A 15,825-nucleotide genomic window follows, 5' to 3' on the forward strand; every position below is an offset into this window, starting at 1 on the left:
TCCCGGGAACCCTCCCAGCCACAGGCCACCTTCCCACAGCACCCGGTCAGGAACCCTCCCAGCCACAGGTCACCTTCCCACAGCACCTGGTCAGGAACGCTCCCAGCCACAGGCCACCTTCCCACAGCACCTGGTCAGGAACCCTCCCAGCCACAGGCCACCTTCCCACAGCACCTGGTCAGGAACCCTCCCAGCCACAGGCCACCTTCCCGCAGCACCTGGTCAGGAACCCTCCCAGCCACAGGCCACCTTCCCGCAGCACCCGGTCAGGAACCCTCCCAGCCACAGGCCACCTTCCCACAGCACCTGGTCTGGAACCCTCCCAGCCACAGGTCACCTTCCCACAGCACCTGGTCTGGAACGCTCCCAGCCACAGGCCACCTTCCCACAGCACCCGGTCAGGAACCCTCCCAGCCACAGGTCACCTTCCCACAGCACCCGGTCAGGAACCCTCCCAGCCACAGGTCACCTTCCCACAGCACCTGGTCTGGAACCCTCCCAGCCACAGGCCACCTTCCCACAGCACCTGGTCAGGAACGCTCCCAGCCACAGGCCACCTTCCCGCAGTACCTGGTCAGGAACCCTCCCAGCCACAGGTCACCTTCCCACAGCACCTGGTCAGGAACCCTCCCAGCCACAGGCCACCTTCCCACAGCACCTGGTCAGGAACCCCCACAGCCACAGGCCACCTTCCCACAGCACCTGGTCTGGAACGCTCCCAGCCACAGGCCACCTTCCCGCAGTACCTGGTCAGGAACCCTCCCAGCCACAGGTCACCTTCCCACAGCACCTGGTCAGGAACCCTCCCAGCCACAGGCCACCTTCCCACAGCACCTGGTCAGGAACCCCCACAGCCACAGGCCACCTTCCCACAGCACCTGGTCTGGAACGCTCCCAGCCACAGGCCACCTTCCCGCAGTACCTGGTCAGGAACCCTCCCAGCCACAGGTCACCTTCCCACAGCACCTGGTTAGGAACCCTCCCAGCCACAGGCCACCTTCCCACAGCACCCGGTCAGGAACCCCCACAGCCACAGGTCACCTTCCCACAGCACCTGGTCTGGAACGCTCCCAGCCACAGGCCACCTTCCCGCAGTACCTGGTCAGGAACCCTCCCAGCCACAGGTCACTTGCCCGCAGCACCTGGCCAGCTCAAATATTTAGTTGCTGTAAATTCAGCTCTCCTGTAACAACTTCATTCCTTAGATGAATTAAAAGTCTGTTGTCTTTCTCCATAGCCTTAAGATAACTGAAATAATCCCACTGGTTTCTTCTTAATTGTTCTTACTCTTAAATCCTGTGGCACTTTCAATATGTCACTTGACTCCCACTTAAAAAACAATGTTTCTATTGATTTTAAAGTGAGAGGAAAGGAGAGGGAGAGAGAGAAACATCGATGTGAGAGACAAATATCCATCAGTTGCCTCCTGCACACCCCCTACCGGGGATCCAGCCGGCAACCCAGTCATGTGTCCTGACTGGGAATCAACCCTATGACCTCTTGGTGTATGGGAGGCACCACTCAACCAGCTGAGACACACTGGCCAGGGCTTGAGTGGCACTTTGGAGCATCCTCTTTCTAAGCACCTTCCCAGCCAGCTTTTCTGTGACTTGCTGCCTGAAGAGAACACAGGGCTGGGAAGTGAGAGGCCGGTCAGGGCCACCTGTCCATTCGCTCTAGCTCCAATTGCCAATCCCTTTGGAATCCCAAGTCTTGATCCTCTTATTCGTGAAGAGACGAACTGGGGTAGAAGTTCTCTCCAAACTCCCTCTACTATTAAAAAAAACGAGTTCTTATATTTATAAGATAAAGGTGGCCCTAACTGGCTTGGCTCAGTGGATAGAGCGTTGGCCTGCGGACTCAAAAGTCCCAGGTTCGATTCCGGTCAAGGGCATGTACCTTGGTTGCAGGCACATCCCTAGTGGGTGGTGTGCAGGAGGCAGCTGATTGGTGTTTCTCTCTCATTGATGTTTCTAACTCTCTCTCCCTCTCCCTTCCTCTCTGTAAAAAAATCAATAAAATATATATATTTTAAAAAAGATAAAGGTGAATAATGCTGAAAAATGAAGTCCTAGGATTCGAAAGGAGCAAAACCCAAGAACCTCTTCTCTTGGCCACTGTCGCTCAGGGCTCAGGAGAAATAACCACACAGCGACAGGGTGGGCAGGCCAGAGACAGTGTAAGCCAACGGGGAGACCAACACGAAAGAAGTGGGCTGTGGCTGATGTTAAATAACGTCAGGGGAAGTACAACTTACACATCTCCATCACTTACTGTGAAGCTTTTATTTTGGACCTGCTGAAACAGATAACAGTGTCTGAAAACCACTTCCATTCTCTCTAATCGGACTTGTTACAATGGACCAGCATCAAATGTAAGGATTAGGAAACCTTCGGGAAAACTCTTGTATTGCCCACAAAGCACAGGATAGGAACTCGGGGAAATCATGGGGTTATGTGTCCCATTCCTCTTCCCCCAGGAGTGTGGCCTTACAGGGCTGGGCTGAACGTCACACCACTGCCCCTCCTGTCTCACTGCCCCTGGCTTTCTCTTTCTCTCCGTGTGCGGTGCGTGCTATGTGCGAGAGAACATAGTCGCATCCTCGGGCATCCAAAGCTTCCTCTGTAACTGCTTCACTTGTGAGGCTAGAGAGCACACTCCCAGCATAAAGCACACTCCCAGTATAAAGCACACTCCCAGCATAAAGCACACTCCCAGAATAAAGCACACTCCCAGCATAAAGCACACTCCCAGCATAAAGCACACTCCCAGCATAAAGCACACTCCCAGCATAAAGCACACTGGCTTGACGCGGGAAGCTGTCTGCATACATCAATGAGAAATAACAACAGCGCCTTCTCTGTTGGCACAGGCACTGCTTTCAAGAACAAGTCGCAAACAAGCCTTTCCTAGTCCATCTCTCTTCACCTGCGTCTTGGACACACTCTCTACCGAATCCTGCGCTGCGCTTCGTCAGTGTCATCCTGACAGCGCCGTCTGTGCTGCCCGCAATGTCTGCACTCAGGTAAGGAAGCCATGGATGCAATAGTGTCTGCAAATGAGTACAATGAGAGCCGAGCCACTCCCCCACCTGGGATCCAGCTGGCACCCCAAGCATGTGCCCTGGGGGAAGACACTTGAACTACATAGCTGATGCAGGGCTTATATCCAGAATATATAAGGTAATCTCAATTCAATAATAAGAAATATTCCAGTTCTTTACAATGTGGGCAAGAGATTTAGACTCTTAACCAAAGAAGATACATGGATGCTAAATAAGCAGACGAAGAGATGCTTAGTCATCAGGGAAATGCAAATTAAAACTGTGAGGAGATACAACTATGCATCTATTAGAAGGGCTAACATTAAAAGGCAAAACCAAATATTGGCAATAACAAATGCTAGTGAGGGCGCAGAAAAATGGAACTTTTATACCCTGCTGCTGGGACTGCAACATGGCACCACCACTTTAAAAAACAGATGGTAGTATCTTATGAAGTTAAACATATTCTTACCGTATAACCTAGCAATCTCCTACCTAAGTATTGACCCAAGTGAAATGAAAACGGATGGATTTATTTGTAATTGTCAAAACTTTGTCCCTCAGCTGGGTCAGATAAACAAACTGTGGTTATGTGTATTCATGCAAAGGAACACTGCTCACAATGAGAAAAGATGAACTCTGATGCAGGCTACCCGGATGAACCGCAGCACTATGCTTAGTGATTCTGTTTCTATAACAGCTGGGAAGGGGCTAACCTGCGGACACAGAATAGGGGTCTGACCACCAAAGACACCAGGAATTCCTCTCTGTGTTGACTGTGATGATGGTGACATGACTATACACATTTTCTAAACTTTGCAAAACTGGACACTAGAAAGGATGACCGTTACTGCATGTAAATTATACCTTACTAGAAACATGGGGAAAGAAACCTAGAAAATAAAAAGATTTGTAAAACAAAAACTAACAGAAAAATGCTGAGGCCAATCACATCAACTGGAAGCTTTTCCACGCACCACAGGCCAACTGCTTTCCACACCCACTCTGATCCCCGCGTCCCGTGAGAGATGGGGGTCCATACAGAAGGAAGCGCTTGGCCCGCATTTACACTCCTTTTGATTTCGTTCCTTCTCAAAGCCCACAGCCCACACATGCACAAACCATCACACCTTGCATTTCCTCATCCTTTTCGTGATACTCAGAATGCTTCCTATTCATTAATGATTTTCAGTTGAGTACAGCGGTTGCTAACAGGTGATCCTCGGACCCCTGGTGGTCCGTGACATCTGAAAGGTTGGCGACCGCTGCTAGACACCGCATCAAAAAGCCACCTACCACAGTGCCTTCTGTGCTCAGGGAAGCTACTCCGACAGGGGCTCCTTCCGCTGGCGGATTTCTTGGTACCTGCTCTGGGTTTGGGTGCTGACTCTGCTCTTTCAAATGGTTGCAAATGCAGCCTAACCTTATGATGACAAAGGCCAAGCAAAGAGCCAAGGAAGTAGAAAGGAGAAAAGGGGCCATGGGAGCAAAACTAAAACTAAAACAGCAACTTTAACAACTACAATGACAACGAGTGAAGTTGCTTAAGAGACATAACCAATCGCAATGTGTGGATCTTGTTTAGATCACAATCTAAGCAAAAGGACTATCAAAAGGCATTATGGGGACAATTAGAAAAACTTTACTATAGGAACTCTTTAGGTGATATGGAGAAATTATCATTGATTTATCTCACCGTCATAAATAATGTTACAGTTGTATAAGAAAATATCTTCAGCCCTAGCTGGTTTGGCTTGGTGGATAGAGCGCCAGCCTGCAGACTGAAAGGTCCCAGGTTCAATTCCAATTAAGGGCACATGCCTGGGTTGCGGGCTTGATCCTCAGTAGGGGGCGGCCAGGAGGCAGCCGATCAATGATTCTCTCTCATCATTGATGTTTCTATCTCTCTCCCTTCCTCTCTAAAACCAATAAAAATATATTAAAAAAAGAAAATATCTTCATCTTCCAGACAGGTAGATTGGAGTGTTTAGAGAGAAGATGCCATGATATCTGGGTTTAGTTTAAAATACTCTAGCAAACAAGAAAATTAAGCAGCAAATGTGGAAAATGCTTTGTCATTTTAAATGTAGAGGGTATGTTTGCTTTACCACTGCCTCTAACTTTTTTAAATGCTTTTAAAAAAAACAAGATGAAAAGTAAAAAAATAAAATGAAAAATTCAATGAATAAATGAGAACAGATGAGAGAAGGAACCGTTACTATATTAGAGGTTTCTTTTGTTCTCTCCTTTAACGACTTCGTTGGCATATTACTCTATAGCTTCCAATGTTAAAAATAGCAATCTTTATATATGTGCCGCAAAGAAGATAAAGCTGAGGAAATAAGCTCAAGAATTCAGTTATTTAAAATAATAGTTTTCTAATAACTTACTAAGGCTGTTAGAGGTCATTGCTTATATTGACTGTTTATTAATCATCAAGTCATTGAGGAACATAAAAAAGATAAAAAGGTATGAAGGCTGAGGAGGAACAAAATGGGGAAAGTGAAAGGTAATTAAGTCAACACAATAGACCCCAAATGGCAGGAACTGTCCTGAACGGTGAGCCAGTCCTGGCTGGAGCACCCCTAGTTCCTGTACACACTGCGGCAGGCCACTGACCCTCCGAGTCAGTCTCCTCAGCTGTAAAATGGGAGTCACTGGAGCACCTGCCCCCCAGCGAGCTGCTCCAGGCCAAAGGAAGCAACCATGGCCCCTCCTGTTGCCTGTCCTGTGCACAGGCCCAGGGGCTGGAGGAAGGGTCTGAGGGCTTACGCGTGTGTGGGAAAATGGAGGCTGGCTAGCTTCTCACAGAAATCACTAATTAGCCAACAGCCACTGCCCTGCTGGGACCCAGCCGGGACTGTGAGGTCAGCCAAAGCTTCCGTTACTGCCTGGAACCCTCGAGCTGTCCCAGAATTGTTTACTTAAAGCCCCCTCAGAGGTCTGCTCCTCAGCTCTGTCTCTCACTCCATTTGGGACCAGCTAATCTAATCAGCTAATCTATGCTAAATTATTAATGGATTGAAGAGGTTAATGTGTAACAAGCCTCCCCTCCGATCGAGGCATGCTGGAGACACAGGCCCTGGTGACTCATTAGTCTGGGTGGGAATTCCGGGCACCAGGCAGCCCTCCTCACATCAAATCAAATTCTGGGAAGGCATTTAAAAAATCCTACAGAAAGGTAATTCATATGTGCATACAATTGAATCAACAGAGGGACAGGCCAAAGAATCCTCTGTTTATGAGCTTTGTGACCTTGGGTAAGTCAATTTCATGGACTTCTGTGTCTCTATTTTCCCAACTGCAAAATCAATCCAGGCTGAGGTAAGGATTAAAGCATATAATCCACGTAAAACATGGGTAATAGTGCCTGCCACACAACGCATGCTCAACCAATGTTAGCCATTGTTAGTGACATTTAGAGATTAGATTAGACGGAAGTCAAAAAGGATGTTCTGAAATCTTAAGTAAAAATGCATTTTTAGAGGCAGCTTCTTCCATTGTTTTCAGGGTAATCTGGCCTACAGTGGACCACACTGGGATCCGATCCAAGATCAAGTCAGCCCACTTCCTACCAGCTGTGTGACTTTAGAGTGGTCATTTTCTCAACTGTAAAATAAGGATAATAATACCTACCCTGCAGTGTTGATGACTGGATTACATATGATAATGTATGGAACATGTGTAGCACTGAGACTCATATGCACATACTATGAGACCAACAAATGATGACTTTAATTATCATCTTATATTTTTCTGCCTTTATGATCATATCCTTGGGAACCTAACAAAAAAGTGACAGTACATTCTAATGGGGTGACAGGTCCCCGATCCCTAATGGAGACTAAACCATGGTAATCCCCAGGTCAATCCAATAGGTACAAGGAATTTAGTGAGGTGGCGAGGAACCCTCAGCTCTGACCAGCCCAGTGTTCCAAAGAAGTAGCTACAAAGCAGGATTTTTATCTGTGTGGCATTGAAACTCTCATTCCCAAAAAGAAAAAGAGAAAGCAAGCAAGCAAGCATAGGATCTTGGCTTGGCTGTTGGTCCTTGGTGACACAAGTGCTATGGGGCTACCCAATAACTACATGCCACCACCCCCATTTCTTTTCAAACTCCATTTTCTGATTATGAAACTGCTATAGAATCATGACAAAAATATAAGAACATAAAAGACTGCCCAACAGAAGTAATTACTCTTAATATTTTCATGCATATTGCTTCAGATTTTTTTCTTTACACCCCCATGCACCCACACATACTTCATTACTTTAAAAAATGAAGTCATACCATATACACTGAATCATCACTGCCTATTCACTTAATATACATATTTCTGTGTTTGTTAACATACATCTCTGCCATCATTGTTAATAGCTGCATAGGAATCCATCAAATGCATACCTCATCCCCCACCCATGGGCACTTAGGTTGGGTCCAGCGTTTTTCTATAATAAACAACACTGTACTGAGTATTCTCCCATAAATATCTTTACACGATTGCCCGATTATTTCCTTAGAAGTGGCATTGGTGGGTTAATAAGTGTATAATTCCTAAATGCCTTAAGAAACAAAAACAGCTGGCCTTGCTGAGATGGGAGGGTGAGAGAGGTATTTTAGCAACAGATAAACACTGTCTTCTACGCCCAGGCAAACAAGACAATCTTCTTCCTGTTGGCCCACTCCCCTGCCTTTCACTCACCTATCAGAAAGCATGTCTATCTCACTGATAAGGACAACTACATCCCCTTGTGCAAAGTTCAGGGTCAAATAGAGAGTGCCTATGTGACAGAATGTGGGGTTGCATCTGGAAACGCAAAGGGAAGGATGGGCAGAAAGGGGCTTACAAAAGAGCAAAGGTCCCTGAATGGCTCCCATGGGCAGGCCACTTGGTTACTCTTGGTTACCACTCAGTGATCTTGGACAGGGTGGGGGGGGAGGGGCATCCCTGAAGCTAAATGCATTGATTTACTGAGAGAATGTTTTCTTCTCTGACCAGAGGGTCTTCTCCCACCCCCCACCTATTTTCACTCCCTGTGCGAAGGCTACCTGGTTTCGGAGGTTGCCATGACCTGCTGACCCATCTCTCTAATGGCAGCTGGCAACTGTGCCATACTCCAAAGTTCTTTCCAACTATTGTGAGCCCCTGCATCTGAGCTGAAAGAAGGGGTGCAGGAGCAGCTGGAGGAGAGAAACCAGAGTGGCGAGTCCAGCAGCAGCCTTGGGAGGAACAGTCAAAGCTGCTGGAATGAAGGAAGGGCCCACCACACTGGTCACTGACAAGCCGAAGTCAGAAGGAGAAATAAAGGCTGGCCGTGGTGATCTGAAATGTGGCCCTTAAAGGCCCCAATACCAACAATGCCCAGAACCCAAATAAGCTTTTGTGAAACAGTAAGCCATCTCCCACTGTCCTCAGTCTTCACCTTTTTAGATTGCCTCTTCTTTATGTTTAAATAAGATTTGACAATGACTTGTCCTCTAGCCCAGAAAATCAATCCAAAGTCCATTGACTTGGGTAGTTAATTTAAAAAATAAACCTTGAGGGTATTTTGAAAGGCGTTATTAAGTCTTCTCTCTCTCTCTCTCTCTCTCTCTCTCTCTCTCTCTCTCTCACACACACACACACACACACACACACACACACACACCTGCACAGAGAAAACGAACCATGGAATAAGACAGGCAAACAAGGGTTTTCCTTATGTTCTAGCTGTGAGATCCTAAGTGGGGTCATGGGGTCATCTCTGAAAGCTCGGCATCCTTGCCAGGTGCAGTGGCGGTGAGAATGCTGCCCACCGCACAGGCAGCATGCAGCCTCGGTGCACCTGGCCAGGATGGAAGGCATTCAGCTGTGGGCATCTGAGAGAAACCCAACCGTGCGACCCACACTTCCCGTCACATATTCCTGAAGCCACAGAACATGAGCTAAGCTGAAGCTGATAGGAAAAATCCCAGGAAACACACAGCTTTCCTGAGTTCCACTTGTAACCTTACAGGATAAAATAAATAGAACACAAGAAACATAAGCAAACGCTGACTAAAGACAAGGCTCTAAAAGCCCAGGACAGCGGTCGCCAACCGGTGGTCCGCAGACCGCTGGTGGTCCATGAGGTCGGAAAGGTTGACGACTGCTGGCCTAGGACATCACTAAGCTTAGTCAGATTCAACAAAAGAGGCAGCTCTGCCAGCGTGGGCTCGGAGTCACCGCTATTTGAGTTTGAATCCTGGCCTTGTCGCTTATTAGCTGTGCCACCTGGGACAAGGTGCTAAGGATCTTTTTAGCTTTCACATCAGTACAAGGGGGGTATTCCGATCTCACTTGAAGATCAAATAAAAGACAGTGGCAATGGCAGTGCTTTTAGCCTATGCAAGAGCTCCATCTCTGTAGCAGGGCAATGAGCCATCACAGGGGTGGGGTCTCTCTGAAGGAAGACACGAATACCTGAGGTGTCGCACGCGTGCCTTTCCGTGGAGGGCTCTCCGTGGGCAGGGCTGAGCCTGTAGATAACGTGGGGTTTGTTTTGTTCATCTTCATCTTCTTGTTCATCAACGGACAGCAGTGGTTCAATAAAATAATCCCCATCCTGGGACCGGAACGTGCCCAGCTGCAAAGGAAGAGATGAGAGGTTGATTTCATAAAAATGAAACATTTGAAAGTGGAGATGGTGCCATTTTACCCAACCCCTTTGTCATGAGGGCTGCTTAAACCGAAAATGCTGCGGACACATTTGGAGAAGCGATTTATTCTCACTCTCAGCCATACCAGTACCTTCTCCTTGACTTGACTCTATTGTACCTGCTCACCAAATCCGTCTCTAAGGAGTACTTCCTTGGTGCTCAAGTTCTAATCACATATTCCCTTCTCCAGGCTGTTGACAGTGTGTCTCTGTGTGAAGACAGCCTGGAAATTTAGGGACCCGTGTGAGCCCCGAGAGAAAAGCTGACCCGTGCCGGCATTATCATGACTTCAAATTCAGGAAGCATATGTTGACCACAAGGCACTCAAGGTGGTGCCACCTGTGACACCAGCACATGAGTCTCTCCCAGCCTTCCCTTTGCAACAGGGAGTGATTCGATCCCACCAGGCTTTGGAGCCGGGCTGCCCAGCACAGGCCCCAGTCCCAGCACAGCCGCCTACCCACCCATCTTGGGCAAGTTTCTTAAATGCTGAACCTCAGCTTCCTTGTTCGTCAATTAGGGATAAAAATACTTACTATAAAGGATTATCCTGCAGATTAAATGAGATAATGCACTTCAAGTGCTTAGCAAAGTGACACCTTGTAAGGGCTTAGAACACATTAGTGGCTTTTGGTGTTGTGGTGTTAGCCTCTCCCCGCCAGGATACAGTTGTGTTTGCCAATCATTCTAAGCACTTTGAAAGAGGCAAGTCTTTCTCCTCCCCTTCTCACATACCCACAAGTTTTGCAATGATGAATGATGCCTCAAGGTTGACCCACCCAAACAAAACGTTACAAGAGCATGAAAAAGTTCCCCATGCCGTGCAATGTGTTAGAAGTCAAGCCCTTCTCTCATCTTCCATTGTTTTCTTTCCTGCACTACGGGAGAAAAAAAAAAAAAAAGAAAAAAAAAGGAAAAAAAAATAAAGGAAAAACAGAGACCTTTTACCTTCCCCTGGACACAAAGGAAATGACTGCCCATAAAGGTTATAAGCATCATCCAGAAATTTGTTAGAAATTCAAATAATCACGCTCCACCCCAAATCTGACCCACTGAATCAAAATCTCAGGGCAGGGCAGGAGGTGGAACTTTAATGAGCACTCCGTGGTATTCTTATGCACGATACAGTTTGTGAAGCATTAGGCTAGGACAGGTTCCAAACCCGGCTAAGCTTCAAAATTGTTTGGGAAGTTTTTTAAAAATTCAGATTTGGGCCATTATCCCTTATCTGCAAACTGGAATTTCCAGGGGTAAGGTCTAGCATCTATGTTTTTTTTTAAAAAAGTTCTCTACATGATTTAGGGGCCACTAGCTCAAAGAGGGAACAGCTCTCGTGTGCACAGAGTAAGCAAAAGAGTAGCTGGTATCTGGCCAGGTGATTTAACAAATGTATTCTCACCCAGGCAGCTCTCTCTGTTTCCAATATTCAACTCTGGTGTTCTCTGAACACAGCGCAGGATGTATACTACGATATGTAAAACCTACTAGAGACAGGCCACAAGTACTGGGAAAAAACCCGAGAGTTCACCTGGTGAGGGTCTGGCCCCTCTGGTGAAAAGGGAAACCGAGGAAGAAAGAGGCTTGTCCACAGCTGCCCTTTGGTGGTACAGAGCCGCTGAACAGAGCCAGTGCTGAATCCAGGACTCAGGTATCCCAACTTCAGTCCAGTGCCTTTTTATTATCTTCACTATTATTTTTAAATCCTCACCCAAGGACATGTTTTTATTGATGCTTAGAAAGAGAGAGTGAGCCGAAACCGGTTTGGCTCAGTGGATAGAGCGTCGGCCTGCGGACTCAAGGGTCCCAGGTTCGATTCCGGTCAAGGGCATGTACCTTGGTTGCGGGCACATCCCCAGTAGGGGGTGTGCAAGAGGCAGCTGATCGATGTTTCTCTCTCATCGATGTTTCTAGCTCTCTATCCCTCTCTCTTCCTCTCTGTAAAAAATCAATAAAATATTAAAAAAAAAAAAAAGAAAGAGAGAGTGAGAGAGAAAGAAACATGGATATGAGGGAGAAACATCGATTGGTTGCCTCCTGTATGCACCCTACCAGGGATGGAGCCTGCAACCTAGGAATGTGCCCTGACCAGGGATCAAACCCACACTTTTTGATGCATGGGGTGACGCTGGCCAGGGCGGTGCAGTGCCTTTTTAAATGAAATTCTCTTTAGGAATATAGATTCAGTCTCTGAGTGGCTAAATGCATGGGTCAGAAAGACTGGGTGGGAACCCCAGCTGTGCCACTTAGGAGTGTGAGACTTCGAGCAAGCCTCCAACTCTCAGTGCCTCACTGTCTCCATCTGTAAAATGAGTTGAGCATTGGACTGTTGTGAGGGTTTTGTATGAGATGATGCATACATAAAGCACTCATTACAGGGCAAGACACATAATGAGAGGTCAATAAATGGTACCCATATGGGGCCAAATTAATTTTACTGTTGATTCACAAGTAGTTGCTTGATCTAAGAGTAATTCTTTCTTGGTCAAGTGAACATTTATTCAAACATACAGGCTATCCTATATAATAAAACCCTAAGATGCAAATCAACCGAACAGCAGAACGACCGGTCGCTATGATGCGCACTGACCACCAGGGGGTAGATGCTCAATGCAGGAGCTGCCCCCTAGTGGTCAGTGCGCTCCCACAGGGGAGTGCTGCTCAGCCAGAAGCCGGGCTCACGGCTGGTGAGCACAGCGGCAGTGGCAGGAGCCTCTCCCGCCTCTGCTGCAGGCAGGCAGTAAGGAGCAAGGGGTCCTGGACTGCAAGAGGGCACAGGCCGGGCTGAGGGACACGCCCCCCCGCCCGGAACAAATTTCATGCACCGGGCCTCTAGTGTACCTATAATATATAAGGCTCCAATACAGAAGAGAAATGCAGTGATGCTGATCCTGCTGCCAAAGAGAAAGGGACAGAACACACCTACCAATAACTGTAATTATAACGCAGGGGAGCGCATACAAGAACCATAAGAGAAATACACATACACATATGCATCTATGAAGGTGAAGAGGGAGTCATGACAGCAGCCCGTGGGACCAGGAAGACGTTTCCTGGGAAGGAAGATATCTAAGTTACATTGAAGTTACACTTCAAAAGAAGGGCATGATTTGAGCATGTGAAGCTGGGTGAGATGAACAAATAAATCTGGAGGCCCAAGGGCAATGAGGCAGGATTCGGATAGAAGGGAGATCCAGAAAAAGAAGCAAAAGCAGGCCTTGTGGAGGAAAGCTTGAGAGATGCCCCTGGACCTGCCCGCATGAGAGGGGTGAGAAGTACTGCAGATGGTCTCAAGGACCAGACGGAGTTCACAGTTGTGACTGGGCATGCGCTGTGCAGAGCTGGTGAGCAGGGGAACGATGTGGCCTTGCACCGGATGATCATTCGTTTGTTAGTGGCAGAGCTTAAGAGAGAAGAGTCTGGAGGAAAAGCCAGAGACAAATATTTCTTAGACATCAGTCCTAGTGAAAGCAGAGAAGTGAAGAGGGCTAGAGTTAGGGTAGAGATGCTCAGAAAAGGTAAGAGACACATCTGAGATGGAAGTCAGGGAAACTGATACTTTACCAGTGAGGTGTGTGTGTGTGTGTGTGTGTGTGTGTGTGGTAATGGGGGGAGGCAGAAATAGCATGGTTCACCCTGAAGAGTGAAAGATTTCCTGAAAGATTTTAGGCCACTGGGAACATCACAATTCCACAGCTACAAAAAATGGTAAGGGGAAGTCTTGGGGGAGGGGAAGAAAGACAAGTTTTAGAAGGAAGACAAAGGGGCGAGGGTTTGGGGGATAGATTCATCACTGACGTGTGCATACATTTAAGATGTATGTTAGAACTGCCCCCCTCCTCCAAATGAGGCAGATTGCAAATGAAATGCAATATAAATAGGATTATCAGGGTCTAGGCATCGTTTCTGAAGAACCAGTCTCCAGTTGCCTAAGTTACCACTCGCAGTTCCACGTGCGAGTTGCTGCCTAAACTGCCAATAGGAATGAAGGTCCTGCGCAGCAAAATATTCATACAACTGCAGGGGCCACTCAGCGGGGTGTGGAGGCGGGGAAGGGGAGGAGTAAAGGCTGTTTACAAACTTGACGTGCAGACGCAGCCCTACCCCTTGGGTTCTGAAATTCGGGGTTACAGTCTTGGGATCTGCAGGCGTTCTGATGCCCTTGGTTCCGGCACCCGAACTATGCCCACACCTGCCGGCTGGAACCTTTCGAAGAACAGAAGGATTCCTGGGCTCCAGCCCTTTCTAGGTCTGGAGGCAGCGATGACGCACCAGCACCCCCTCTCCTTCGCCAAACTGCCGTCTCCGCCCACCCCAATCTCCCCGTGGCGCCGCGGCTCTCTGCTGGGGGCTAAAGGGGCTCATCCTGAGGCCCGCATCCCGGAGGCCAACCCTGCCTCCTCCCAGGCTTCAGGTTTGCCTGGCTCCCCACCCGACCCCTCCGCTGAGCGGCGGAGATGGATGCGACCTCCACCCGGGGATCTCTGGACTCGCCGAACGGCAGCCGCAGCGCGCAGAGGGGTAGCCGAGCGCCCCGGGAGGGTAAGTATCCATGCTCCCACTTTAAAGGTGACAGCGGGCGTGCGGGTGCTTAGGGGAAGACTAACGCATCAGCCGGGCGCCCTACGCTGGGAGAGCCTGACCCGGGAAAGTTTCTGCGTCACACGCGCGTGGCAGCAACGCATGTCGCTTGAGAAAGTCAAGGACTGCTATCAGTCGGTCCTCAAATGTCACGGGAGGGGTGTGTGGGGGGGAGGACGCTGCCGTGTAGGACCTCCTGGAGGGCAAGTTGGGGCGGGGGGTTGTAAGCGTGGGGGGTTGGAGGGGGGTCAGGATACCAGCTTGGATCCCAGGCTAAGTCTATACTTTGCTGCGCAGGGAGGTGGCCTCCCCGCCCTCTCGCCCTCCCTCTCCAGGGAAACGTGCGGCGCAGGCTCCCTTTTCTGATTCTAGGGAAACTCCAATGGGTGACAGAAGCCCCCAAAGAACTGACGTCTCCGCCTCTCCAGGCTCTCCCGCAATCTTTCCGCTTCTCCGTGCCACCCCACCACTAGGGTGCAGAGTCGGACTGCGCCGCACCCCACTACCCGTTTCCTCCCTAATTCAGTGTCCGAGGCAGGCGCCGCCTTCTCCCCGCCCCCGAGCGCTGGGCCCACCCTTCCGTTCCGGGATGGGACCTGTTCCCTGTCAATCCTGGTTAGCCTCAGGGTTCCTGGCGCACGAAAAAAGGCCGGGGGAGAACGCGCGGACTCTAGATTACGCACGGCCCTCCACGATACACAGAGGGAACTCCCCGCACCCAAGCCTGTGGATCCTCTGCCCACACCCCCAACTCACGACGCACCAATAAGGAGTCGGGCCCTCCCTACACTCAGCGGCTCCTGGGCGGCCGAGTGTAGAAACCAACTTCCAAGCCGTCACCCGGCGTTAGGCAAGCGCAGCGGAGCAGGGTTAGGACCCTAGAAAGCTCCCAAATTCCAGAACCCCGTGGGGGCGGACGCGCGCTCGCCTCTCGAGTGTAAGCGCACGCTCTGGGCTAGCCACCGCAGACTCCCGGCTTCCAGCTCACACTTGAGGCCGGAGCAGAGTCGCCGCAGTGAGGGTCTTAGGCTGGAGAGCAGTGAAGTCTTCCAGAAGCGGGTGAGGGGAGAGGGGGCGCGCGCCCACTCACCATTCCTGAGCAGAGGCTGATGACCGCCGTGTGCTCGGGCTCGGTATTGACGTGGCCTTTGTAGAAACAGTGCTTGAGTTCTGCTTCGTCCTCGGAATAAAACTTTGTCTGGTTCTCCTCGGGCGCCCCGAGGAGGGTGACAGTGAACTGTGGAGCGATAAATCCGGCATGGGCGGTGAGATTAAATAGAAACTGCTGGCCGAAGGCGGAGAGGCGGTAATGCGCCTGGGAGGAGGTAGCGGAGGAAGAGGAGGAGGCGAAGGCAGGCCAGGGGTCAGAGGCAGAGTTAATGCTCCGTCGCCTTCTTTTGAAGTGCACGTTCGTGGGAAAGGGCTCTCCGAGAGCGTTCACTCGGACCGGAGACGCGATTTCGTATTCGCTCAGGGTCTCTAATAATTTCACTGCAGAGAGAAGCAGAGGCACAGAACCAGTCAT

At 49.3% G+C, this 15,825-nt stretch overlaps 2 protein-coding genes across 5 annotated transcripts in view; one reads left to right on the forward strand and one right to left on the reverse strand.

Annotated features, from left to right (window-relative positions):
- ADAMTS9 (ADAM metallopeptidase with thrombospondin type 1 motif 9) overlaps positions 1-15,825 on the reverse strand; it is a 166,014-nt gene that overhangs the window by 148,689 nt on the left and 1,500 nt on the right. For both annotated transcript variants that reach the window (XM_079795238.1, XM_079795237.1), the window contains exons 2-3: positions 15,391-15,791; positions 9,487-9,649 (exon numbers count right to left, since the gene is read on the reverse strand). In XM_079795238.1, the coding sequence (XP_079651364.1) occupies positions 9,487-9,649; positions 15,391-15,791 (564 nt within the window). The remainder of the gene's footprint in view (positions 1-9,486; positions 9,650-15,390; positions 15,792-15,825) is intronic.
- Positions 13,840-15,825, forward strand: part of LOC307113524 (uncharacterized protein) — a 113,278-nt gene continuing 111,292 nt past the window's right edge. For all 3 annotated transcript variants that reach the window (XM_079795240.1, XM_079795241.1, XM_079795239.1), the window contains exon 1: positions 13,840-14,261. In XM_079795240.1, the coding sequence (XP_079651366.1) occupies positions 14,177-14,261 (85 nt within the window). In that variant the 5' untranslated portion in view covers positions 13,840-14,176. The remainder of the gene's footprint in view (positions 14,262-15,825) is intronic.

Source organism: Cnephaeus nilssonii (genome assembly GCF_951640355.1).
Source record: "Cnephaeus nilssonii genome assembly, chromosome: 17".
Lineage (NCBI taxonomy): Eukaryota > Metazoa > Chordata > Mammalia > Chiroptera > Vespertilionidae > Cnephaeus > Cnephaeus nilssonii.